This window comes from Triplophysa rosa, linkage group LG14, assembly GCF_024868665.1.
Source record: "Triplophysa rosa linkage group LG14, Trosa_1v2, whole genome shotgun sequence".
Lineage (NCBI taxonomy): Eukaryota > Metazoa > Chordata > Actinopteri > Cypriniformes > Nemacheilidae > Triplophysa > Triplophysa rosa.
The window spans coordinates 17,968,426-17,995,466 of NC_079903.1; the positions used below are offsets into that span (position 1 = coordinate 17,968,426).

Sequence of the window (27,041 nt, forward strand, 5' to 3'; positions counted from 1 at the left end):
TTTACTGCAGCAATTGACCCTTCGTGTGGAGTTTGATTGACAGGCGACCGGGCCAATCATAACGCCGATATTATGCGCCCCCTGTTGCTATTCGCCTTTTTGTCTGAAAAACAAACTTTAGAGTTTAACCGGCTGTGCATTATGCGGTTTTAAAAAGTCCTTTGCAATTGTTGCTGGCTGTCACACTGTACGAACATGATCCCAGCTAAAAGTCATGTCGCTGTGGAATCTTAGTTGTCATAATGTACAACAATAAAGAATTCTTAAAACTAACTCGTTTTAAAAAGAGACTTGTCCGGAGTTTTACCTCATAGACTGACTGTCAAAAAATCCGGACTGCATCTCATCAACACTGACAGAATATTATCAAAGGTACAATTTCATCTTTACGGTCATAATCACAGTTTCACCCGTTGCCTAAATGTGTCAGAAACCAGTGGCACCATCCAGATGCTATGACGTTACAGCAAGCACAGTACGTTAGGCTAGAGCTTCAATCTTTATTTTGTTTACTTTATTCTCACAACCTGAATAAATACTTCAAATGCACATTTCAGACCTTCTTACTGCTTTTGGCTGAAAGCACACGTAATTTTTTCCCCAGAAATGATTATTTCACAATAAATATTCGTAAGTGCAGTGGGAGCGCTTTGGCTGATGTCTGACATTTCAAAAGGGGGCAGGCTTTGCGAAGGGTCAATTGTAGCAAAAAAAATCTTATGCTGGGTTCACACCAAACGCCAACAGTTGCGTTCCACGGTTTTTATTACTCGCGGGAAAGTTCGTTATTTTCGCGTGAGTGACGTGAGCTGACAAATATTTTCAACTTGCGCGGAAGATGAGATTGACGCAATCGCGGTGCCTGATTCGTGTCATGTCGCATCACCTGCCGCGAGTTTGCATCTATTCGCGTCTTTGCATTGACTTTGTATGTAATTTACACGCGCAAATCGCTTTGGTGTGAACCCAGGGTTAGTTTGTGATTTGTAAAATTGGATTTGTGCACCTGCACTGAAGGATTCAAGAGGTTGTAACTGTTGTGTTGCGTTTGCGGGAGACACAAAAATACAAATTTGCAAACTTGTCTACAGGAGATGAAAGAGTTCCGGTGTACTTTGTTTCTATTTATTTAGCCTTAAAGTAAGGAACTGGTCGAATATTTTTCTGATTAGACAGAAATAAGCAGCTACAGGAATAAGGAGAAATAAACCAAATGTTAATTTCTCTTTAACCCCACCCTAGTCTAACAAACGAGAAAGAGAGAATGGGAATGATGGGATACAGTATATAAAAACCAAATGAAGCCGCAAGTCAGTAAGACAAAATGGACATAAAAAATTGAAATTTTCTGTAAACTGGAAAAACAGAAATATACCGTAAAATATATTTTTATTCCTGTAAAATTATAGGATATAAGTATATATATTCAATTGTTTCCCCCATTTTCTTGTACATTTGTTGTCTTTTTCTGTAATTTTATTGTTTTTGATCGTATTTCAAAACTAAACTGTAAAAAAATAATCTTGAAAAAAACTGAAATTTTCTTGCAGCGGGTGCCAGCTGTAAAATCACATTTTCCCAGTTTTTTTTTTTTGTAAATTTGTGGCATTTTTCTGTAATTTTACAGTTTTTGACTGTAGTTCAAAAAGATACCTAAGAATCTGTGAAGAAAACCGTAAAATTCCGTTTTTTTACAGTGTACATCAGTTTAAGGTCAATAGGTGAGAGGTGTCCAAATATTGATAAGATGACCTCAAAATAATTGCTTCCTTTGAAACTTAGTGCCCACCCAAGCTCAAACATTTTCTTGTGTGCTTCCTTCGTTTAGCACTCTTCCTTGTCCCTTCGGTCCGCTTTGGCTCACTTTCTCTGGCTGTTGGTTGACGCCGGCTCATGGCATTATGAAAATGTAGTTTGGGCCTGCCGAGTTGAAGGGGTGGGGTGGCTTCTTCATTAATCAGCACGTCAAATAAATCCTCGTGCCGCTTCTCTGACAGAGCATCAGTCACAGCAAAGTGTTCCTTAACAGACAGAGAGGAATGAGCTGCCTGTGGGACAGGGTCAATCAGAAACTCATCAAATGCGTCATTTCATCTATGTATTTAGACAAACGGCACTTGTTTATGGGAAAGATATCAGGTGTTCTGGAATAAGGAGCGGTGCTGAAACGACACATCCATTAATCAGGTCTTGATTATAGACGACGAGGAAGGTTGTTTATCCTAATTTCATTCATTGCGATCAACAAAGAAAATACAAGAGCGCACTGCCATTAGCAGTGGCCACGGACGGCACAATTATTTCCTCGTATTAAATTAAGCAATGATGAATGAGCCAATAAAAACTAAAACAAAGACATTTTTATTACTTCAATTTGAACTCTCCCCTTCAATCTCTGATCCCAGTGTAAATAATGATGTGGGTGTGAAAGTGTATTTTAAAATGTTTACTAAATGAGCCAGGGGCATGAGAGAGATAATGTGATAATGCATGCCAATGTCAAAGTTGTTTTTCACTATTGCCTCACATTACGCTCAAACTTACGAACACAAGTCAGTGGGTGTGCCAGTTAGGGCTGTCAGTGAAACTGTCAACAACTCAAAAGTGGCTTGAGCGACTAGTCTGGTTTCATCATTCGCGACTAGCCATCAGCATGTCCTGCCCACCATCATAACAGACACAGTACACTCTGAGTCTTTGGCCGTTTAATCAAAAACATATTTCTTTAATGGGCGGAGAAGTTTACATGATAAAATGTGCAGAGTGCAGAGCATAACATGAAAACAAAAGCTTCAAACCTAAATAGCTAACAGAAAAATGGGTAATACTCTACTTAAAGGGATACTTCACCCAAAAATGAAAATTCTGTCATCATTTACTCACCTTCGAGTTGTTCAAAATCTGTATACATTTCTTTGTTCTGATGAACACAGAGAAAGATATTTGGAAGAATGCTTGTAACCAAACAGATCTTGACTCCCATAGTAGGAAAAAATACAATGGTAGTCAAAAGTGCCCCAGAACTGTTTGCTGTCCATTCTTCAAAATATCTTATTTTGTGTTCAACAGAACCAAAAAAAGTAATTGTTCCTACTATGGGAGTCAATGGGGGATGAGATCTGTTTGGTTATAAGCATTCTTTCAAATATCTTTCTCTGTGTTCATCAAAACAAAGAAATGTATACAGATTTGGAACAACTCCAAGGTGAGTGAATAGGGACAGAATTTTCATTTTTGGGTGAACTATCCCTTTAAGGTGAAACTTGACACAGTCCAAGTTAAACCAATGATTGCAACGGGTAGGTCATATGTAAATAAACACCGCTGATGTCACAGAAATCAAGAGTTCCCGCTGCAGAAGTCCGTTTCATATTCGCACACTACCTTATAAACCCTAGAAAGTAGACACCAAGCTAATTAAATTACTTCGCAAAGTTTACTTAAATGGTTAGCAAAACGTAAGGTGCCTGCAAATTTCCTTTCATTTCGCTACAGCGACGGGCCCGTTTGAAATTCGTCTGCAAATAATTACTGCATATATTTGCATCAAAATCATTTACACCATATGTTGAAGAAATGATGGAAACCGCGTGATGAAAATGTTCTCCTTTTTTCTGTTATGCAAATTTGCACGTTAAGGCTGTGGAAGGAGAACGCAAGATAGAGAGATATAAACGGCAGATCACCAGGTGGTTTTAAAAACCAAGACCACAGAGGAGGAGAGAGACGGGAGCAGGAGAAGAAATTATTCCATTTGGGTACGAGCGTACAAGGTTTCGTTTCAAAAGCTCACCAGATGCTGTTTGAAATCTGCCAACGGCTAAGAGAAACCCCTCTCCTCTTGAACCCGCAAACTGCAGTTGTGTCCGATTCCTCACACACAACTCATTGGATTAAGATTTCTATGGATTAACTCGGAAAAACATGTGCGATGTAATAAAGTAAACCATGCCGAAAGGCTGTACATTATAATAGTTTGTCAACACCTGTAAATTGCCCCTACACCCCTAGCACTAACATTAGAACAGATGTTGGAGAACACATCAAGGCCACATATTCTTCTCGAGATTGAGTGGGTGTCCAATGAGAAAGACGATGTGAAATAAAGCAGATCATGGGAACAAATGTCAAAAAAAAAAAGAGAATAAATATGTTTCTGTTTCAGAATATGAGTCTGTCTCAAAACAACAGACCCGCAACTTCAACCTATAAATTTCAGCTAAAGTGTGTGTGTGCGTATATATAAGGAAAGAGAAAGGTGACACCCGCGCTGTGTATGTGGTCTGCTGGCCTCACATCTGCTACGACAGTCTAAACTTCTGTTACTTTCTAACAGCAAAATTCAGTCAATTCACAAGCTATATGAGCGACTCACTTTAATGACTCTAAATCTCCAAGCATTCAGTGTTCATGTTCTGCTCTCTCTCTCAACAAATCAAATAAGAGCAAAAAATGACCAATTGAAAGATTTGATGCTTCCCTAGCATGACGGTGTATCATTCGAAGTGACCAACGAGGACTATTCAACAAGGAACACAAACAGATGTTGGTAATTAGGTTTTAATGTACATACTTTGAAAATACCAGCATCTGATCAACAACAACAATATTACGAACATTGTTTGACAGCCTAATATAGAAAAATGACATGCATTTTCAAAGTGAGAGAAAAGTGTGATGTCGTCAAAAACTGATTTGAAAAAGTTAATGTTGTTTTTTATTTATTGTTTCACATTCACTACACATTATTAGTTAACAAGAATGAAATTAAATATTTACAGCATTTGAAGAGTTTATTTCCAAAAAGAGATAACTCCGTTTTTCATGTTTTTCAAAAATAATGTTTTTTTTATTGTACATTCCAATTAATATCAATCAAACTGCAGTTGGTTTGTTTTGATTTAAGTCATAATAACTAAAAAATACAGCTAACTAACACAATAAAAACATGATAACATAATAAAAAACATGATTTTTGAAAAAATTAAAAAACGGAGTTATCTCATTTTGGAAACAAACTCTTCATTTATTCATCTCAGTTTAAGTTAATGTGTGTTTTTGATAAAAAAATAAAGACAATATAAGTGTGTGCCAGTTTGGATAAATAGCGTAACCTGTCTTCGGCCAAGAAACAAACGTTTCCAGGTCTTTTTTTTTCAACCAAATAAAACCAATTGGAAAGTTGGACAATTTAGGACCTAAAAAGTCAGTTTAAAGGAACAATACAGCGTTTTTAGGAGGATCTATTGACAGAAATGCAATATAATATACGAAACTAGTCCTTCAGAGGTGTATAAAGACCTTACGTAATGAACCATTATGTTTGTAAAATAACCTGTTTATAACTACATACAGAGCGGGTCTACATACGTACATTGAATTCGCCGCCATGTTTTGTACAGCAGCTCTAAACGGACAAACAACTCTTCAACGCGTGTTTCCTCTTCCTCTCCGCTGTGGTATCGTGGTGAAACGGATCGCGGGATGATCCGTACGGATCGTTCTCTACGGTTCGGAACGCATGTGACCCGCGGATTAACTGAAAGTTTATTCATCATTGCGTAAACGAGTATAACGTGCTCTCGCTCTCTCCAGTTTCAGCTCCAACGCGCTCTCGCTCTCTCTCTCAAGTATCTGGACGAGTACAATATTAAAGCAGTTCCAGATAAACAATGATGCTCAAAACTGCTCCGTCACACAGCTAATATTACAACAACAACATATCTTGGTATGTTAGTATGTTACTCACATACTGATCCGAATCAAAGCAACCTCCTCGGGGGTAATATTTACACGATCTTTCTCTCCAACGTCTCTGCTGGATAGTATCTCCATAGATATCTGTGAGTACATATCTGCTAAAAGCCTTAGTGCCGCGGGTCCTAACGCGACTCTGCTGGAAAGTATTTATAATATTAACACAGGTCCTAGCTCCTGCCCTCCTTTTGTCCTTCTTTTTAAACTTAAAATCCACAAACCGTTTATTTTATGTAATACATAAGACATCGCTCTTTCTACAGTCCTTCTAATGCCTGCAAAATCTCTTCCCTGCGTCAACATGAGAACGACATCTTTTTGTACTGTGGTGGCCTGCGTCGTGTTTGGACTGAGCGATTCGTGGCAAATCTATAATACAACGCTAGTGGCTGCTGTTAATCAAGAACTGCGCCTTTAATTTGCTCTTTTATACGTAAGCAAATATAACAGACATAACTTCGGTGATATATGGGTGTGGCTATATGGATTTTATAAAAAATTTTGTTTAACAATCTGAATGCTTAAAGACCAAAACTCACACATTTCTGAAAACCAGAAAATGCCTTATGCTGGGTTCACACCAAACGCGAACAATCACATTCCACGATCTTTATTACGAGTGACACGAGCTGACAAATATTTTCAACCAGATTGACGTGCGTTTGCGGCAATTGCGCCGCATGATTCGCGCCATTTGCATCGCCTGCCATGAGTTCGCATCTATTCGCGTCTTTGCATTGACTGTATGTAATTTACTCTGCGTTTGGTGTGAACCCAGCATTAGGGGCGATTCACATAAAACCGCGAGGGGAACGCGAGCTGGCACTCTGAAAAGTTTAAATATTCCCATATCAATTCGGTGCCGACGCGGCTAGAAAAATGTGTGCGCCGCAACATATGCACGTCGCGACTGCATAACTCCCGATTTGAGCGCCTGCCGTGTGTGTACATTTAAAATAACAAACTTGAGCGCGCAAAAGACCCGAAATGTGAATCACCCCTTAATGTGGTAAAAATTATATTACTGAGAGTGGATTTAGGTAGAAAGGGAAGCAAATCAATACAATGATGTAAGCGCTTAGAGGGGCTGTCTGCGGGGGGTCAGGGACCCTGGAGGACAAGGCACCCGTATAAAAGGAAAAGAGTGAGAGAAGGGACCTCATTACAGGTCTCCCATGTCCCCTCTACTATTGAGTGTGAGCAGCTTACGTGAGGATGATCTGTTCCACACACACACACTCCCACACATGGACAGGAGGTGTGGGCAGCTTAGCACGGAGCGCTGGGGCAGGATTTAGAGATCTCAGGAGATTTTGACGAGAAAGGAAAGCGGGGAATAGAAAAAGCTGGAAAGAAGCGATTGGCGGGCGTACAGAGGAACGGGGGCTTACAGCATAGCACAGATCTCAGTCAGAGAACATTACCATTCCAAAACGACCAACATCTGTTCTATTACAGACACAAAGGGTGAGAAAATATAGAGATATAGCGTGGAGGTCAGTGCTCCTCCTACCCATTTATTATCTTTAAATTATTTAAGCTGATGTGTTTGATTTTGAATCATTAAATGTGATAGTAAAAAAAGAGCACAGGCAGAGCGATGCCTAGAAAGAGTCAGGTATACACAAACACCGTAGCGACATTATCATTACTATGGACGGTTTCAAAGCAACAACATAAACAAACGCTTTTGTGGCCCAAACTTAACTTCAAGTACACATCCGCAAAGAATAGAGCCTCTGAAGATTATTTCTGATAACAAGCAAAATACATAACAAGTAAATTAAATAAGACAGCAAGTTAAAACTATGTCTAGCCAGTATTATTTTGGGTTACCAGTAGAAGAACCGTTACTTGGCTAAACTTAACTGCGACAAAGTTACACGACCCATTCGACAAAATGTTTATTTAATAAAAATAAAGCGGAGGTAACATGCTATTTCATGCATTCTGAGTTCTTTACACTGTTAAACGTGCTGGCTTCTCATGCTTAACGTGGTCGACTTGTCAAAAAACGAGTTGAACGTATGACGTAGTATTTCTGTGCTCGATTCACTCCGCGTGTGTAATGTAAACAACGCGAACTTATAGTGAATCAATGCCGTGATGTATTGTGAATACTCCAAACGCTAGTATTTTTCCATAAATAATCATACAGCTGTATCTGTCTTTTGTCAATTTTATCAAACTAATACTCTTTAAAGATACAAAGTATGCAATACTACTCTATACTGTAGGTACTCAAGATTAATATGAGATTGGCAGAAACTGCGTGTGTTACATCATCTTTAACATACAATAAAATCCAATAAATTGTTTATTTAATACAATTAGTATACAATACAATATTATTCTAAATGAATAACGTAGCAGAGGTCATGTGTGCAATGATCATAGAGCAGTGACTGTAACATAAACACCAATAACTCAAGTAAGCTCTGTGCCAGTCACAGGAAATGAACACAAGATGGAGAGAACGACAGTCTCTAGCTTCCATTAAATCTCTCCGTTGTGTTTAACATAGTCTCAACATATTAAAAACACCACATAGAGACATACTGTAAACAACAAGAAAAAAACTTGATTTTCACCACAGGGCGACTTTAAAGTTAACCTAACAAACCTTTAAGCAAAACATGAAGTATAAACATGTCAACCACAAGCAAATGGTATTGATAAATCGATAAATAATTAAACTAGGAAAATTAATATGAAAAAATATAATATAATATTGTACCTTCGGGGCACCATTCTCAACATGCTTTAGATCTCTCCCTATATGAAACACCTGGTTCAACTCCACGCCTTCCTCCAAGAATGTTGTAGATTGTCTCCCTAATTAACACACTAACAAGCTGATGAGTTGTGATTGAGTGTGTGTGTGTGTGTGTGTGTGTTCATGTTTGTATATCCCGGTGGGGACCTAAACCTGAACGCACACCAACACATGGGGACTCGTGTCACTGTGGGGACCAAAATTGAGGTCCTCATGGGCACAAAAGCTAATAAATTGTACAGAACAATATTTTTTACAAATCTAAAAATGCAAAAAGTGTTCTATGATCTTTAGGTTTAGGGATAGGGTTAGGGATAGGGGATAGAATATACAGTTTGTACAGTATAAAAACATTACGCCTATGGACTGTCCCCACGGGGATAGTCAACCAAATTGTGTGTGTGTGTGTGTGTGTGTGTGTGTGTGTGTGTGTGTGTGTGTGTGTGTGTGTGTGTGTGTGTGTGTGTGTGTGTGTGTGTGTGTGTGCGTGTGTGTGCGTGTATGTGTGTGCATTTTCTGAGGAATGATGAAATTCTGACTTCAGAGTACAAACATACATTTGTGTTGTATTTCATTTCATATTTTCTTATTTTTTCATTATTCTTAACTATGTTTTATATATTTATATCTTATACATTTATATATTTTGTTTATTAGTTATAAATCATACATTTATTTTTTCAATATTACAAAATGAATAAAACATAATTTACGTGTTTCATGTCAGTGTGACGAGACAAAAACATGACCAGACCTTCAGTTCATGCTAAAGCTTTGAGGTGTGTTAAAACAACAATACTATTTGCAAATACAGTATTTCAAACGCACCACTTTTAAATGAATTGTCGTTCTTTAATTCTGTTTCTATATTATTTAAATTTTACCTATTTTTTATGAAAAAAAAACCCTAAGGGTCTGCAAGTTTTGTAATTTGATGTCTATGTCTGTAGCTACTCAAAAAGTTAAAGGGATAGTTCACTCAAAAATGGAAACTCTGAATCATTCGCTTACCTATGTCATTCAACACCCAAATGCTCTTTCATGAAAGATAGATTGTATCTCGATTGGGTAATATTTGTATAAAAATATCAGTTGACCATGTTTACTTTCTTCACTGATAAACATGAAAAGACAGACATGGTTATAGCTTGTGTTATCTAATTTGAAGTCAAAACGTCCTAAAATGCACATATGGAGATCAAGAAAGTCACATTTGTTTGTTTGGGACAAACTCGGTTTTTGGACCTCGGTATCTCTAAATTTTTTCGGATATTTATATCACAGCAGTTTCTACAGTTAGAGGATGCGCAATTTTGGCATTTTGAAACTGATAGATGGAGCGGTCCCAGTGCTAAAATATGCCGGACATGAACCGCACGCGGTAAGTGAAACTGAGTCATATGTCTGTCTTTTATATATGTGATCAAACAAAAAACTCTACTGATATTTGAAGGGAACGATACTGTTCTGTAAGTACTCAAGATTAACATGAGATATGCAGAAACTGTCGGAGCTACGGCCACTTTAAAGTCCCAGTGAAATTAAAAATAACGATGCCTAATTTTTCATGAAATATTGCATTGTTTATTGTAAATAGTTTATCAATGTGGATCATTCTCTTTCTAAAATTCATGTACCCTCATAATCTTCAGTTAAAATCTGAAAGTGCACTTCCGTCCTGTAATGACTATCCATCTTAAATGACGTATGTTAGACGGCTTGGGCGGAGCATCCGTTAACTCCTCCCCTTCAACTGTCTGTCTGCTGCCAGTTCCATGTCAAAATGCAACGGCTGTTTTTATACATCCAATCAAATCGCAGAGAAAGATGAAAGCCATGCCCACTATTTTTCTTATTCTAAATTCCATTTCACTGAGAAATGCGTCAAAATACGGAAGTAAAAACGATCACAACTTCCAGTTCACAGGGACTTTAAGCTCTTCAGTGACATGGTGATTTTGAGAGCATTAGAACAAAAGTTAACCCTTACCTGCCGCTTGATGTACTAGCTGGAGTCGCGTTTTGGAATGTTCCGCAGGTGTCTGAAATGAGAGTAAAAGTAATCAAAAACTGCTTAACACTTCTTATAAAATAAGAAACATTTTAACGTATGAACATTAGATGCAGGGTAAAAAAGGTTTGAGCACTTTTTTGACACAATCACATCTTCAGTCACACAACGATGAGCATGTGTGTAAACACGCACGAGGGCTGAACTTTAAACACCACTTCTGATATCTTCACTGTTTGATTTTCCCCTTTTAACATCCAAGAAAAAGAATGACGAGCACGAAAAGTTATGAAGCTCAGAAGTTGTCGTGTGTTGGTGTTATGATGGTGTATGACATTACAGAAAAATGAAGGTTAATAGGATGAACGCCTGGCACTGCTTTTCAAAAAATGCACATGTCGCTGACAGCTGTAACATGCATTATTCAGCATAAATTTGATTGATCAAACTTGAAAGATGTCACTTTGTAAAAATGTTATCTCAGGTGAGAAATGTAATGATCGTTTTAATGGAAAACTGATACTCTGCTGTGTCTTAGGTAGTCTCGGCCTCAGAGCCACGCCCACGAACCGTTGGCTGAATGTCTGATGCATAAGGCACACTTTCTTGGAAACACTTCAGCGAGTTTGAAGTCATCATCTGATTTTCAGGAGACATGCGTGTTGCGTTCTTTAATGGTCCGCCTGGAAACAACACGAAGCTGTCTGATCGAAGAAATAAGTGAAAAGTGAAAGTGACCTATTAGTCAGATATGGTGACCCATACCCGAAATGTGACCTCTGCATTTAACCCATCCAGAGAGTAGTGAACACACGCACAGCAAGTGGTGAACACACGTACACCCGGATAAATAAGCTGTCGTGTTTACATCGGTTGCAATAAGAATCCATCACGATCGACTAAACGCTAAATTCTTAAAAGTATGCGAGGTTCACGGCATAAACTCATAAACGTTGTTGCTGTTAACTTCACACCTTCGTAAATCTGTTACTTTAGGGTCATTTCCACGCCTCTAAACATGACGCAGCACAAAACGAAACATGATTGGTTGCTTTACCTGTGAGTCATATGGCCTCTTGGGCGGGTTTTGTCCAATGAAAGTGGCCAAAGTTGAACGCACTTATCCTGCGAAAAGTGAACCCATAAGAGACAAGATCGCAAGAAAAGCACGACGCATACCGGTGACTGTACATTATTTTAAACCGGGCAATCCTGTACGGTGGGATATTGATTCGGGCACGGACTGGCGGCTGAACCACAGCTGCCACAGTCGTCTCCGTCACGGGCACACATCCACGTTCGCTGGCTTCCAAAGCTGTGTACAACCATTAGGGCTGGGTAAAAAATATTGATTCTTCGATTTTAATCGATCTTCAGTTTAAAGAAACAATATCGATTCGGGAAATCCTCAGAGAATATTATCTGTATTTCACCTCTCGTCCAGAGGATGGCACCATTTTTCAAGTTGATTTTTAAAATCTGTTTTATTTCTTAAACGTGTTTCAAGTTGTTCATGATTTCACTGTGGCATGTTTTCAATGTTTTTTTTTATTTTTTACAGTAAAGTTTGGTTACTCAAAGTAAAAGTAAAAAGTAATTCAAAACAATTGTGTGGGCTATACTATTAACGCGAGTGTGTATTCCATTCATTTAGCTGAATAGGGGGGTTTCAGTTACCAGCCTATATATTTAAATATGGATTCCATGTCTGAAAAACTAGTATTTTAAATGAAATACTGATAACTGATTGATATTGAATCGAATCGAAACCATATAAATAAGAATCTAATTGAATCGCCAAAATGGTCTCAAAACCCAGCCCTAACAACCATCACAATAATCGCAAGTTTATGTTATGTTTTTTTTTATACATTTATGAGCAAAACCTCTTAAATAAGCTTATTTCACAGATATATTTTATAACTTTGATTTGTGTTGTTTTCGCACACACTTTATTTGTTGTACTCATACCTGTACTGTGAAAGATGATGATGATTAATTTAGGAGATTTTTTCCCCTCACACAAATACAATGTAGCTAAATGTATACTACTACTGACTTTGCGCATTTAAATTATTGCGTATTTGACCAACGAAGCTGTACTGTAGTAGCACTTAATATCATATACAAGATTTGATATTAAGACAGAAAAACTGCCAGCCAGGTAGGGCCCCACGTCTTCCAACTCGCACTGGGACGGCCCTGAAAACAAGTAATATATTTATCATCACAGAACCTATAGCTAATGTGGGTTATCAAGTATCAAGTGTCTGAGTAAAATGTTGAATGCCAGGTTGCAAAGGGTTATTTATTTTTCTGCATTTTAGTGCTTTATAAACTGCGTGGATAGTGTGGACTTAGTTATAGTGTCGGTAAAACGACAAGATACAAAGCAATACTTAAAATAAGAAATAATTTTTAAATAACACAATACAGCGGCAATATTGGTATGTAAAATTATAACATTACCAAATATCACTTGGATCTTCACAGTGACAGGTTATTCTTTCAGCCAACCCCTTTATCAATATCTTTTATATATTGCTTTTTCCTAAGGAGGTACGGTGGAAACGAGAAAAGTTGTAACTTTTTTTTCATCTAAATAAAGCAACAATAAACTCACAGCAGAGTGCATGCATTACAAGCACATTTCACATCTCATTGGACTTCTTCAACCTCAATAACAATTTTTCATTTGTTACATTTTTTCCATCCACTGCCCTTCTCTTTAACCAAAATAAGTAAATAAATAAATATTTCCTTTAGAAAATGCAATATTCTGTTTTTAATATCTGGGTCTATAAGATCAGGGCAGAGATGGGCTCCAGTGCAATAAGTTTATTTATATATTTATAACAAATCCTGCATATCAGGAGGCCTGGGTTGAGCGTCTATAAAACATAATGTTGTGTATGGATATACTTTTTTATATATAATCTCAATACGGAATCTGAGGCCTTTTTACAATGTGCCATACTTCAAGATGGCGCTAACAGCATTTGGGAAAGCGAAGGCTGTTCATCTTCGTGTCTCCAGCAGGCATTGCCGCTGCATAATAATAAGCTTTCCTGCTCCAAAATGTTATTTAGCTGTCTAACGCTCATTTCTCAAACTTCACCGGTTTTACAATTTCCCAAACTTTTATTTCCTTCATTATTGCCAACGAGATTTCATTATGTATTTAAAATGTAAACAAGCTTGAGTGATGACAGCAGAGGTTTAACCGCCGCCACTCTCTCCTTCAAACACACAATCCACAGAAAGAAACCCACACACGAGCAAGGCTAGAATGGAAAGCAGTTGCATTAATTGAACGGTTTGACACACACGTTTATGTACTCGTAAATGTGCGTGTGTGGGGGGTGCGGGGGGGACTGAGGGTTGGGTTTACACTCAACACACATAAATCATATAGAAGAAAAATGAGAAAATGTGCCAGCTAACTCATCTCCTCGCCATCCCGAGAAAATGAAATTCACTGAAATACCTATCAAAACTGCAATCATCAGGAGATACAATCGCCTTTGCTCTATCTGCACTTTCCGATTTAATTTCCTTTATGCCCTTGACATTTGCAGATACCATTTAGATTATGCGTATATGCGGTAAAGGACCATTTCACTCGACTCGATATACAAGGGTCTCGGACTAAATGTAACAACAGTCGTTCGAAAATTAATTCAGTATTATTTTGTTGTTTTTCATTTTTTGGTACATTCCAGTTGCGTGACCTATGCAAAAAGGAGATCATCCAAGAGATAAAAGGCTGGGATCTCAAAAGCTGGCATTCGGTTTCTCACGCAATTACATTTTGTCTGAGCAGATTTTGGGTCTGATTTTACCACAGCAGCTCAATCAATAAACGGAGGTAGACAAAGGCCCGTGCATGGCAAACATCCCCTGCACCCCAAGACATGTCCAATCTGATGAAATCATTAGTGTAATAAGCATGTTAATCAGTTCTCAAATGATATTCGCATAGCCCCTCTGCTTTCATTTAGCTGACAGACTGCAAACTGTTATCGGCAAAAGAGCCCGAGAGAGGGAGGGAGGAGTGAGAGCGTAAAACAGGAGCTTCACATGAACGCTGAAGGCAATGCCTGGACTCTATTGATTTCTAAACCCCTGATATTCACTTGTTCTGCCAAACAACTTGATGACCTGATAAGATATCTATAATTTAACACCAAAATATCAATCACCAGAGCGTTTACTCTCAACAACTTTTACTAATATCAACAATACATAATAAATGAAAATGTATAATACAAAACTGACAAAGCAAAAAAAATCACCGGCAAATAGGGATGTACCAATATTATGGATATATCGTGTTATCGCAAGAGCAAAACTGTCTCAATATTATCGTGGTCACATGACGGTATGAAACGATAGGTCTTCCGGGCCTAACATAGAGAATGTTCGAAAAAATAATAGATGTTACCTTCGGCAAGGTCCATCTGGTGCAATTATTTTATTTTATAAAAGGGATTTTTAGGTCATGTGACCCATCTCATACCATAACTCATACCTCTAAGCAACAGTTACGTTGAGATAAAGAAAAGAGGACGCTTATGGCATGTTTCCAAATCATTATTTGGCATTTTTAACATCGCAATAAATATTGTACCATGGACTTTATACCGAGGTATTATCGTACAGTGAGATATTAATATTGTTACATCCCCACGAAGATCATCTAATGTGATGGCACTAATCTGCACTAATATGAAGTCTTATCCCTGCCCTGATGATTGTCTTTTGTATCGCATGTGTTTTTTATACCGTCATGCGTGTACTGCAGCCTGTTACACGGCAACAGGGATTTAGATCTTTCGAAGAAAAAGACAGATAAAGAAGAACAGAAGAAAAATAGCACGCTGCTTTTACAGGCTAAAAACTATTTCCAAACACCCAGACATCTTGTAATTTGGAGCCGTTTATGGCTCGCGTTTACTAGGGAAGTAGTGAATATTTAAGGGAAACGAGGGGGCACAAACACCTAAAAAAAGAGACTGCTTTTATTTACAGTTCATCAGCTTGAATTCTAATAAAATATTTCATCACCTGGTGCCTGACAAGTGGCATGTAATCTAACACCTTTTATCAAATCAACAATAAATTCTAGGCTCAATATTCGCATATGGAAATTTTTCTGGCAATTCGGAGTTGATCATAGGCAAACATATCACACACACCTGCATATTTTACTGGAGCTACTGCCTCATCTCAATTGATGAAAACCAATGTGTGTGTGTGTGGTATATATATACACATACGTACGTACATACGCACACCGAAATATGCAGGAATATGCATTTTTGTAGCAATACAGCATTAAAAAGATATTTTACGGTCGCAATTCCTACTCCTACCTCTAAACCTAACCATAACTATTTCTTAAAAATATGTACAGTATAAAGAAAAACATGACAGACATAAGTGCAAACACAATAATTTGAAGAGTTGAATTCCAAAATGAGATAAAATCATGTTTTTTTATTGTGCATTACAATTAATATCCATCAAACTGCAGTTGGTTTGTTTTGATTTAAGCCATAACAAAAAAATACAGGTAATTTACACAACAAAACATAATAAAAACATGATAACATAATAACATTTTAAAAACGGAATTATCTCATTTTGGAAACAAACTCTTCAATTATTTATTTCAAAAATACCAAAAGTAGTCTAAATGACGACTCCTCTCTGGTTTAATACAACAGTTTTGTGTGAGAGACCAAGCAGAATTTAAGTTGTTAATCGCTAAAAAATATCATCCAGATTATTATCCTGATCCACTCCGTGAAAGCGCGCATTTCTCATTCAAACACACATTACCAGAAAGACGGCATGTCGCAATCGGCGACGAAGCAGGCGAGAGCCAATGAGCGTTCGATTTTCCTGTCGTAAAGCTTCTTGACGGCAGCGGCGACATATTTTGAATTTGTAACGAGCGCATCAGCATTGCTGCTAACAGTGGCTGCGTGCTCAGGATGGAGATGAAGATCGCAGAATAAAGGTTTGGATTTGGTTCGGTTACTCGCAGTCGAATGGATTCTGCAGATAAAGATTACATAATAAACAATTAAAATTGATTCCTTTTGTAATTATTTTGCATTTTTGGTGTATTTTATGGTTCAACTGTCAGGCATAGCATGTCGGAGAAAACGCCTTTGTTTCCCACGACAAACCAAGCAAATAGGACATGATAAGTAATGGTTAAACGATTGCAGAAATGTTATTTATTTTAAGAGTTTGAAGTGTTGTTTCTTCTAAACGAGTTGGCAGCAGAAATCACACAGAACTAAATGTTATTTCATAACAAGTAAACTTTAAGGAATGCAATTGGAAACATAATGCCATTGATATGACAAATAATAAATAGAATATAATAAAATGTTAATGCCGCGATAACAATATTTATAAGGATTCATTTGTAAGTCTGTAAAGTTGTTCATATGTAAATAATTAACGTTTTATGTGTCGTCAATACGTCAGTATTGTGTGTTTAGATGCTGTAAATACGTCAGTATTTTGCGTTTTAGTGTTTGTGCAAAAGTAAGTAAATGTCAATTTTGTAGAATTTTACAGTAGGGCAGTAGAACATTTTACGCAAAATACATACGAATTTTCATGAGATCATTTTGGTCCAGGTACAGAATGTGCGCTGTACAGAGATAAGGTAAGTGGCAAAATTAGGTACCTACCGTAGGTATGTACAAGGTAATGTGCAAAAAATCAAAAGTAAATATATCAAGAGCAGTGTTGGGTAAGTTACTCTGAAAAAGTAATGAATTAATAGTTATTAATTAAATATTCAATGGTGTAATTAGATTACTGTACAAATTACTCTTTCCAAAAGGTATTTAATTACTTATTACTAATTACTTTCTATATCCTTCATCAACCTTGATTAGAATTGAGTCAAGGATAGACATGAAACGGCTCTTTTAATTCATTCAAATAATTAATAAATAACTTCATAAATTATTCTTATTAACTGACCAAAGTATACAAATGTGAGGATACATTACAGCATACATTTTAAAGTTAGACTTAAAATTTTTATGTCATTTCCACTATTGAATATTACACAGTATTTAGTTCAATTACATCAGAAGTAACTAATTAAATTACAGAAAAAATAAGAGTAATCCCTTACTTTACTTTTTCTAAGGAAAAGTAATTAAATTACAGTAACTAATTACTTAGTTACACCCAACACTGATCAAGAGGCAGAGGAAGTGTAGACATTAAAGTCTATAGTAGAGACAAAGGCATGATAGAAAAAACACTGCATTTTTAAAGTTAGAAAACATTTTGATTTTGAATTTTAATTAAACTGCGTGATTTATTACAAGTCATATTAGAAATAAACTACCAGACATTACTTACTAGACATGGTCAGAATTTAGGGGCAAAAAAGGGGAAAAAGTAACAAAAGTTTTTTTTTCAGAACAGCAAATAATAATATTTCAAATATTCTTTACCTAGCTATATTATTACAATGAACACATTTATGTCACAAAATGTTGATCGCTTATAGTCACAATGGAACATTTGAAAAGTTTCAAACAATCTTGGAAATAAATGAGAAGAACTACGTGATTACTATCTGATATCTGATTTCAGAATATAAGCAGGATATAGTTGATTATGGAGGTCTGGATTGAGGTCAGGTGTGTAGAGTGGTCTGGAAAGTGCTGGACATGTCTTTAATATTCAGAGTTTGGAGCGGTAATGGCTCAGGAAGGTCGGTGTACATTCAAAAAGTCAGGACCCCACAGTGACCTCTCTCCATTATTCATCCCAAAGAAAAAAAGTGGAAACCTCCCTTCCACTACAGGAGGGAAAAAGCACCCTTTAATTCCAGTGCATGGCACTCTGACCTCATATTAAAAAGACTGAGGAAATGTCGGACGTTACATTTTTAAACTCTCCCTTGGGCTCAGTTCAAGGGCCAAAGGCACACCTTACATCCAGAGATATTACAGGAAGAAAGCGTACTGAAGACACTGTGATCTTTCTACATGTGTCTAGAGGTAATGTGTGCTCGATATTAAACTGTGAACTGCATGGGACACGCATACACAAAAAATGTCTTATTTTTCAACTGCACTACTCATTCGTATATTTAACACACATTTCATTCCTACGACACAATAATATAAAATCAAAAGAGAAATAGGGTAAATTGCTAAACATTCAACGTGGATGCAAATTAAAAAAAATTAAGCAAAAACTAAAAGGAGAAAAAAGCAGACGTACCAGATGTTCTAATCCAGCTTTGACGCTTCCTTTTTCCCTGCAATTAAAGAACACAATTATTATTATTGAAATACTGGTAAACACATTTACTAACTGTCACCTCACACCGTTCATTTTTATTCATGTTTATTGGTGTTTGCTTTATTGTGTAAAGTAAGGTGCACATTTCTTTTATTTCTTTTTTTTTTTAAAGATTTACACTGCAAACAAAAAAAGAACCATCTAGAGAATTTTTCTGTTTTTTTTTTGACAGATTTTCCACGTAAAATAAAAAAAACTGATTTTTACTGGGGTTTTTTTACAAGAAAACCAGGGGGAACGTAATTTTACAGGGAAAACCCGTTATTTTACAGTTTATTTCGGGCGCCCCACCTGGGGCCAGCTGCCAGAAAGATTTCTTTTTTTTACAGTTTACTTTTGAAATACGGTCAAAAACTATAAAATTACAGAAAAAGACAACAAACTGACGAGAAAAATGGGGAAAACAATTTAACAGATATCCTTAAATCCTATTATTTTACAGGAAAACATTTTTTCTATAATTTTACCGGAAAAAGAAAAGGTATATTATATTTTATATTTTTATAAAAGGTATTGTTATGGTATATTTCTGTTTTTCCAGTTTACAGAAAATTTCAGTTTTTTTACAGATTTGTTTTTACAGTGTGTGGTACTATTTTCCGTTGGAAGAGCATGAAGGCCAAGTAATAATGACATTTTAGGTGAACAAAACATATAAGCAGCTACTATAGTGCTCATAAACAAATTTTGGGATTTAGGTTTTTGGTGAATTCAACAACACAGTTTCATTTCAGTATGGTGCAAAGAGCTATGGTGTCATTTTAAAATGGTCACTGTACATAAATAAAACAACAACCCAGCTGGATTCACGTAAAAAAAAATTAGGTGGAAGAGGAGATAAAACAAAAGAAACAACATAATTAGGCGTGAGAAATACAAACCAACCGTAGGTTGTACATATAGTTGAATACAGAATATAGTAAGTCTGCAGCATCCAAATGATAATTTGGTTACACTTTATATTAAGGTACACAAATGAACCATTAACAACTTGCTTACTAACATGCATATTGGTTGTATATTAGTATGTATAAAGCACATGGTTCTACATCCCTTAATCCTATCCAACACCTAAACACTACCTTACAAGCAGTAGTTAGGAGTTTATTGAGGCAAAACTCATAGTTAATAGTTACTTAATAGTGAGAATCGGTCCCTATTCTAAAGTGTAACCGATAATTGATCGGAGTCATTACATATTTGTTCACATTAAAGTCTTTTCTCCTCTAAACCTCTGTACTGTAAGTTTGAAGAAAAGCACAATGCGGAATGTTATCAGCATTTTAGCATATTATGTATAATGTTAAACACAAACAGGATTCCTATCCAGAAACATAATCTGGGATGGGGCACTGACTCTAGGGAGTTAAGATTCTTAATCCTTTAATGAAGAACAATTAGCAGGAAGGTTTTACACACAAGTGGCGAGGAAAACTGTGATGTTTCTCTCTCACACAGTCTCTTTCTTTTCACCTCATAACTTTAATCCCCCCCTGCTACTCCTGTCTATTTGTACATGATTGTATTTTCTAATTGTGTTGGTGTCGGTCTCTGTGGCACATTTCTGTGCTGAAAATGGCCCCAATTTAATTCGATCCTTCAAACCATATCACAACGCTGCTGAAAGCAGAAACAGGACAACATTATTGGCAAATCAATATAAAACTGCATTGAATTGACATCAGCAAGTACATTTTCACCTCTTCATTTTGTTCGCACTCCTTCCTTGCTTGTTTTTCTTTACTGACGCTATGCTTTTCTTGAAGGGCTGCAACAAATGACATTCTTACGAAGTGTTTTTGTCTTGTTTTGTACTTCAAATATCTAAGCATTCTTAAATCAAGATGCACTTTCTTGACAAGAAAAGTGACCTAAGATGTTTAGTCTCTTTTTAAGGAAAAAAATATATAAGAAGTAAACAAGTTTATGTTAAAAACAAGCCAAAACATCTGCCAATGGGGTGAGAAAAATAAACTTGAATTGAAAGTTTATTTTTCTCACCCCATTTGCAGACTTTTTTGCTTACTTAATGCTTATATTATTTTTCATATAACAAGACTAAATATTTTAGGTCACTTTTCTTGTCAAGTAATTGTTTATTGATTTAAGAAATTTTAAATATTTTTACAACAAACAAGACAAAAATGCTTAGTAAGAATGTCATTTTTTGCAATGAGGGATCCCCCGTCTATTCATTCTCCCTGAACATGCTCAAAACGATTTCTGAATTATGCCGCAATATTAAATAATTGATATACTTGCCATGATTGATGTTTTGCATGAGCCCAATATTAGATTATCAATCAACTCTGGTTTAATGTAAGAATATCGAAAATGTGTCAGGGGTTGTTGGGCTGAGAGAGAGAGAGAGAGAGAGAGAGAGAGAGAGAGAGAGAGAGAGAGAGAGCAAATTCGTACAGCAAAGACAGTGATTTATTTTTACATGATTCATTTTCTTTCTTGAAATGCTTCTGTTAAATAGACCTAATTTCAATTTCATTCATTTGTATCTTTCTCATAATGTATTTGTCCTATTGTTCGCAATTTGCATTATTTTTATTAAGAGAAAAATGAAATGTGGAAAAAAAAGAAATTGAATCCCAATGCCCAGCCCTATTTTGGCTTAAATGGCCTGTCATTCTACTTTCTTAATTAGTGAACAAAAAAAATCTTTGATTTTTTGTTTTGTTTTGCCATTTAGCCCATCCCTGAAAAGGACCTAAAACAACATACAGTCCACACACCTTTAAACAGACCAAAATACATCATGGTAATACTAAGAAAAGATAAATGGGGCAGTTTGTAGTAGAATGCTATGCATAAGACATATATAGTACTGTTGCAGTAGTTATTTATATTTTATGATGACGATAATGATGATTATTATTAGTAGCAATACTTTGGATTTTTTAGTACTCCCTTGAATACAGTAAATGACAGAATTATCAGTTTTGGATGAACAATGCTTTTATGAGTGAACTTTCACGTTATTCAAATAAATAAGAGAAAAACATCTTTCAAACGAACAAAGCTAATAAAGAAATAAATCAGTAAATGGACAGGGAGTCAGCACGGAAGACGGGAAAAAAGATTTTCTTCTCCCTGGCTTCCCGTAAGGAGGTCATTATTTATCTGTACTTAATTAAGTAAAAGAGGACAAACAAGTCAAAGTGTTAAAAGAGTCTGATGCAATGGGAGCCATTTGCTTACTAGTCAATAGTAGCAAATTGGAAATGTCTGACTAATCTGTCAAGCGAATGAAGCCCTGACTGATGCGTGCGATCATAGTTTACTTCTCAAAGCATGTTCTCCTTTTCTCTTTCATCTTGTTCTCCGCAACATGTACGACAAAATAACTGATGAATACGTATTTGTTCTCATGTTATATATATCCATGATTGTCAGCATGGTCAAAATTGATATCTTTAGTAAATTAATTAGAGCTATTAAATACCTGTAGAAAGCGATTTTATCCTGGCCAACAGGAATAACAAAACAAAACACAAGCATACACATCACAAGCAAAATGTTTGAAATGGGTGCTCGACCATAAAATTATTAAACCACCAAAGTATACAAAAGACACACCAAAGCTCCGAAAATACAACAAAGTTGTAATCACTACGTGATTCCAAAACAGTTTTGATATTATTGCAATACAGTATCTATGAAATTTGGAAAAATAATACTGTTAGTCAAATTCATCTTTTACTTTTTTTCACATTCAAAATACAATTGTAGGGAGGCGGCGAGAGCTACTGTGGCATTTAAGGCAAAATGTTACAATACTACAGTATGCTGACACTATTATTAACCATCTTATCAAATGTGTGGTATTAACACAATATCAATAACCAGGGTAATTAATATCTCAGTAACTGTCAATATTTGACGTACCTAACCAAAGTACTTTAATCTGCTTGTAAATCAATTTGCTAACTATAAACCTAATGCACTGTAAACAGGGCCATAAATTAGGAGGGATTCATTGGTTTTAAGGGGTTTATTAACATTGTAGAGCACTTGTAAATAATGGTATACGGCTAGACTGAAGATAAATCATGTATAAAAGATCAGTTAAAGAAAGACAATATGCATAAAGAATAAGTATGAATAGGCTATATGCATAAACACGCATCGCATACCTGTTTTACAAACAGGTCCCTAGAGAGCGACTTATAAACGTCACTGGTGCTTGAATGTTTAAAGTAGCCATCTCGTTCTCTTTTTCAGCTTGCTTAAGTTCTGACTGATAACAATAACAAGTCACACGCGCTTTTTCTGATTTCAAATTTGGTAGTTTTATCACAGATAACGTTTGCGCATCGGTCCCGGTTTAGAAATGTGTGAGAATAGGCAGACACCATTCACCTCACGCGCACACAAAGTGAACTTAAGGCAAGAGGACACAGACACGATGAACTCAGAGGCAGAACGCTCTGAATTCGTTGGGAGGGAGAAAGGACACGAAAGCGCTGATTCTAGGGATAAAAATGGCAAAACTTGGTTGACAATTATAATTTGGTGGAAGTTCTTTATATTTATTGTTGTACATTTGCCAGATCAACCAGAATAATGCACATACCTTTGTCACATACCATGGCAAGTTTACATCCTATTCAACAATGTGAACTTTTTTTAATGATGTTGCTTTGCAAAAATGGACTAATGCTCAAAGCGCTTTACAAACAAGTGACAAACAAATAAAAAAATCAAGACTTATCATACGTTCAGCAACCCCACTGAAATAAAACGTCTAAAACCAGCCTAAGGCCGTGTTCAGACTTGACTTCTTTTTTGAAGCTGCTAGCGTCTGTTTTATGGAGTAAGGCTCAAGCTCGAAAAAATAAAATGGTGGCCGAATCGCCTGTTGGAGCATAGTTTTGTATACATGTTAGTTTCACTTTCAACAACTTCTGATTGCATTTCTAGCGAGAAATTAGCATTGTAGTTTTTAAATATGTGATTAGTTATTGCAAAGACGCTCTCTGTTTATAATTCAAATAGAATTCCTTCGTGCACAGACGCTACCTCCGAAGTCATATTTGTAACCAAACGCTGCCAGCATTCTTTTACTAAAAAAGCACCTTGGTCAACTTCTTCTTGTCAAAAAAGAAGTCAAGTCTGAACACGGCCTAAGATGGTTGGCTGGTTTTAGCTGGTCAGGCTGGAAGACCAGCTTGACCAGGATGGGTGCACCAGCTCAAACCAGTTACTTCCATCTAAAACTAGCTAAGACCAGCCAACCAGCTTGACCAGTCTGGCCAAGTGTTCAGCTAGTTTTAGCTGGTGTGTTTCGGCCTGACCAGCTAAAACCAGCTTAGAATGGTTTTAACCGTTGTTGTTTTTTAGTAGGGAAGTGCTGAAACATTGTCTGGTGCTTGATTAAAAACGAGGGTGGGTTTATGAAAACAGAAGATGATAATGATACATCCTTCAACCTTTTGATCCACTCGTCAATGTCTCTTCCTGTCTCTCCAACAGGGAAATGACAGGAGAGCTATAAGGAGCACAGCAGAGCAGTTGACTTGGCTGCGCAATGAAACGGAGGACAAGGAAGTTGATTGTCATCTCCATATCACGTACTCGGCACTAGCAGCGAATTGAAATTGTGTTCCAGTGTGTGTCTAGCAGTGTTGGCCTTTTCGATTTGACTGTTAAACTGTTTAGAAAGGAGGGGAAGGCAAATGCACACACAAAGCATGTCAGTTCTGTCAGGTTAATAGCCAAAGGCCCACAATCAGGGGCGTACAGTAGGCATTGTTTTATTTTTGGCAGGGTCTGGGCGAAAGTGAGCGGGCACTTTCACGTAGGTTTATTTCAAACAACTTTTTTGTTCAAATTGTAAAATATACCGTAAAAGAGCACATGCAAAGTACAAAACACACATCTCTGTCACCAACACGTATTTAACCCAGCATCAATTAAAAAAACTCACACTTAGGTTCAAAGAGGACAAAAATGTCCATGTCCAAAAAGGTCATAAAAATATTACGTACATATTAAATCAGTTCTTATCATAACCAAAAATCATTTTAATCCTTTAAAGTCCCCGTGAACCAGAAGTTGTGATTATTTGTACTTCCGTATTTTGACGCATTTCCGAGTGAAATGGAAGTTTGAATGAGAAAAATAGTATTTTCAGGATGTATTTGAACAAAAATATTGTTTTCTTAAATAAAAGTGGCTTTTGTGTGTGTGGTTGAATGATTTTCTATAAAGACTGCTCATTAAATGAAAATGTTATCTACCCTCTCCCTGTGTAAATGATACAATAAAATATCCTACTGACTAGTAGTTCACTCCTAGCACTTTCAGTGATTGGGCCCAGAAAATTGTTCATAATTACAAATACATTTTATTCAATTATATGTTATAATTATAAGTACTTCCCTAAAGCTTTCTCTAAATAATTCTGATGTTCACTGGCAAGGATTTCAATCTATTGTGGCATAGTGTGTTACCAATGGTTTGCTTGGGAACTGTAGTCCCACCTGTCTTGAAATCATTGACAAGCTTCTTTCGTGTAGTTCCAGGTTTGTGCAGGTCTACAATCTTGTCCCTGACATCCTTTGACAGCTATTTGGTCTGGTCCATGGTGGTGGAAAGGTTGAAATGGAAGATACAGATTCTGTTGGCAGGCATCTTTTACATGCATAACAAGCTGACATTAGGAGTACTTTCTTAAAGTGACAGGACTGATGTGTGTTCCATATAGGCACATAACCAATCTGTGGGAGCCAGAATTCTTGTTGGTTGGTTGGTTGGGGATCAAATACTTATTTTACTCACTGAAATGCAATTCAAATTATAACATTTTAATACTATTTCATCGGTCGCCCGCGCGCCTGACCCCCAGTTAACTTCCGGTTTGTGTTTGGCTAGTGTCTAATAATATAACTATTTATATTTTATTTTATTTATGTTAATATGAATTAATATTATTATTTTATTGTATAATAACTGTATTAAATAAACGAATTGTTGAATTTTGTTGTATGTTCATTTTATTAAATAAACAATTAGTTGAATGGGTCCTGTAGTTCGGTCGCATTTAAAGAAACCGTATGGTACATTGACATCTAGTGGTTGAGCTCGGTATCGCAGTCTAAATTCAAAATATTGGAGAGGCAAGTTTAGCCAAGTGACGTTTTTTCGCGGTTTCTTTTGATTGTATCAGAAATAATCTACAGGCACTCTATTGTTTGTGAATGTGTTCCAGAAGTTAAGGTGGGTTCACAAAAGTTTCCAAACCTTAAAGACTGTGTTTGTTTAAATTAGATATAAAATGCTTGAAAAAAAAGTGAGAGAACGCATCTGGTATTCAAAAATATTTTGGAATGACAAAAATGGTTCATAAAAAAAGATTCCACATCCACGAATTGATTTATGTACTGGAAAAACTTTATTTTCAGTCGCTTGAATAAAAGCCTCTGCTAAATGAATAAATGTAAATGTACAGATATGAAAATGAACTGTAAAATAAATAAACATAAAAAACGTAAATCGTAAATGTAAAGTACACCATGTGTCTACCTGCTGATCTATCAATGTCTTTCCCCTCATTATATCTCTATGTCTCTCTTTTCCTGTCAGTCCGACGTAGCTGGTTAGATGTAGACAGGGCTGCCAGCTTCCCATTTGAATAATCAATATGACACCTTTCTTGTCTGGGCCTAAAAGGGATCTGTGTGCAGAGAGAGTCTGTGTGTGTGTAAGGCCAGCTCTCAGTCATGGCCCTCTTTAACCTTAACTAGATTAGAACGATTATCTTCCCACACGCCCACCGCTGTACAGACAGGATAAGTGGTCACAAAGCCGTCTTTGTCAGAAGCCGAACACTGGGCCGAGGGGAGCTTGGCCGCCTGTGGGTTATCAGGGCTGGACGTGTGATTCTTATTCATATCTAAACCTGTCTTTATAAACATCTCTCCCAGTCCACTGCTTGAAGGAACCGTAAGACCCTCACTCTCTTTCCACAGGACGAACTAACTGGGCAGCCATGTGGCATCTGTTCTTTGGGGGGTTTATACATTATGTCACGCTTAACCATAAACAAATGAAATAGTCAGGTTTCTACATTCATAAAGTCATGTTTAAATGTACTGTATATGGGTTAAGATGTCCCCATCAAAAGAAGCT

At 36.6% G+C, this 27,041-nt stretch overlaps 1 protein-coding gene across 1 annotated transcript in view; it reads right to left on the reverse strand.

The window, feature by feature from the left end:
• rsrc1 (arginine/serine-rich coiled-coil 1) overlaps nt 1-27,041 on the reverse strand; it is a 105,800-nt gene that overhangs the window by 42,207 nt on the left and 36,552 nt on the right. The window contains exons 5-6 of the mRNA XM_057350496.1: nt 18,819-18,855; nt 10,524-10,575 (exon numbers count right to left, since the gene is read on the reverse strand). Of these exons, the coding sequence (XP_057206479.1) occupies nt 10,524-10,575; nt 18,819-18,855 (89 nt within the window). The remainder of the gene's footprint in view (nt 1-10,523; nt 10,576-18,818; nt 18,856-27,041) is intronic.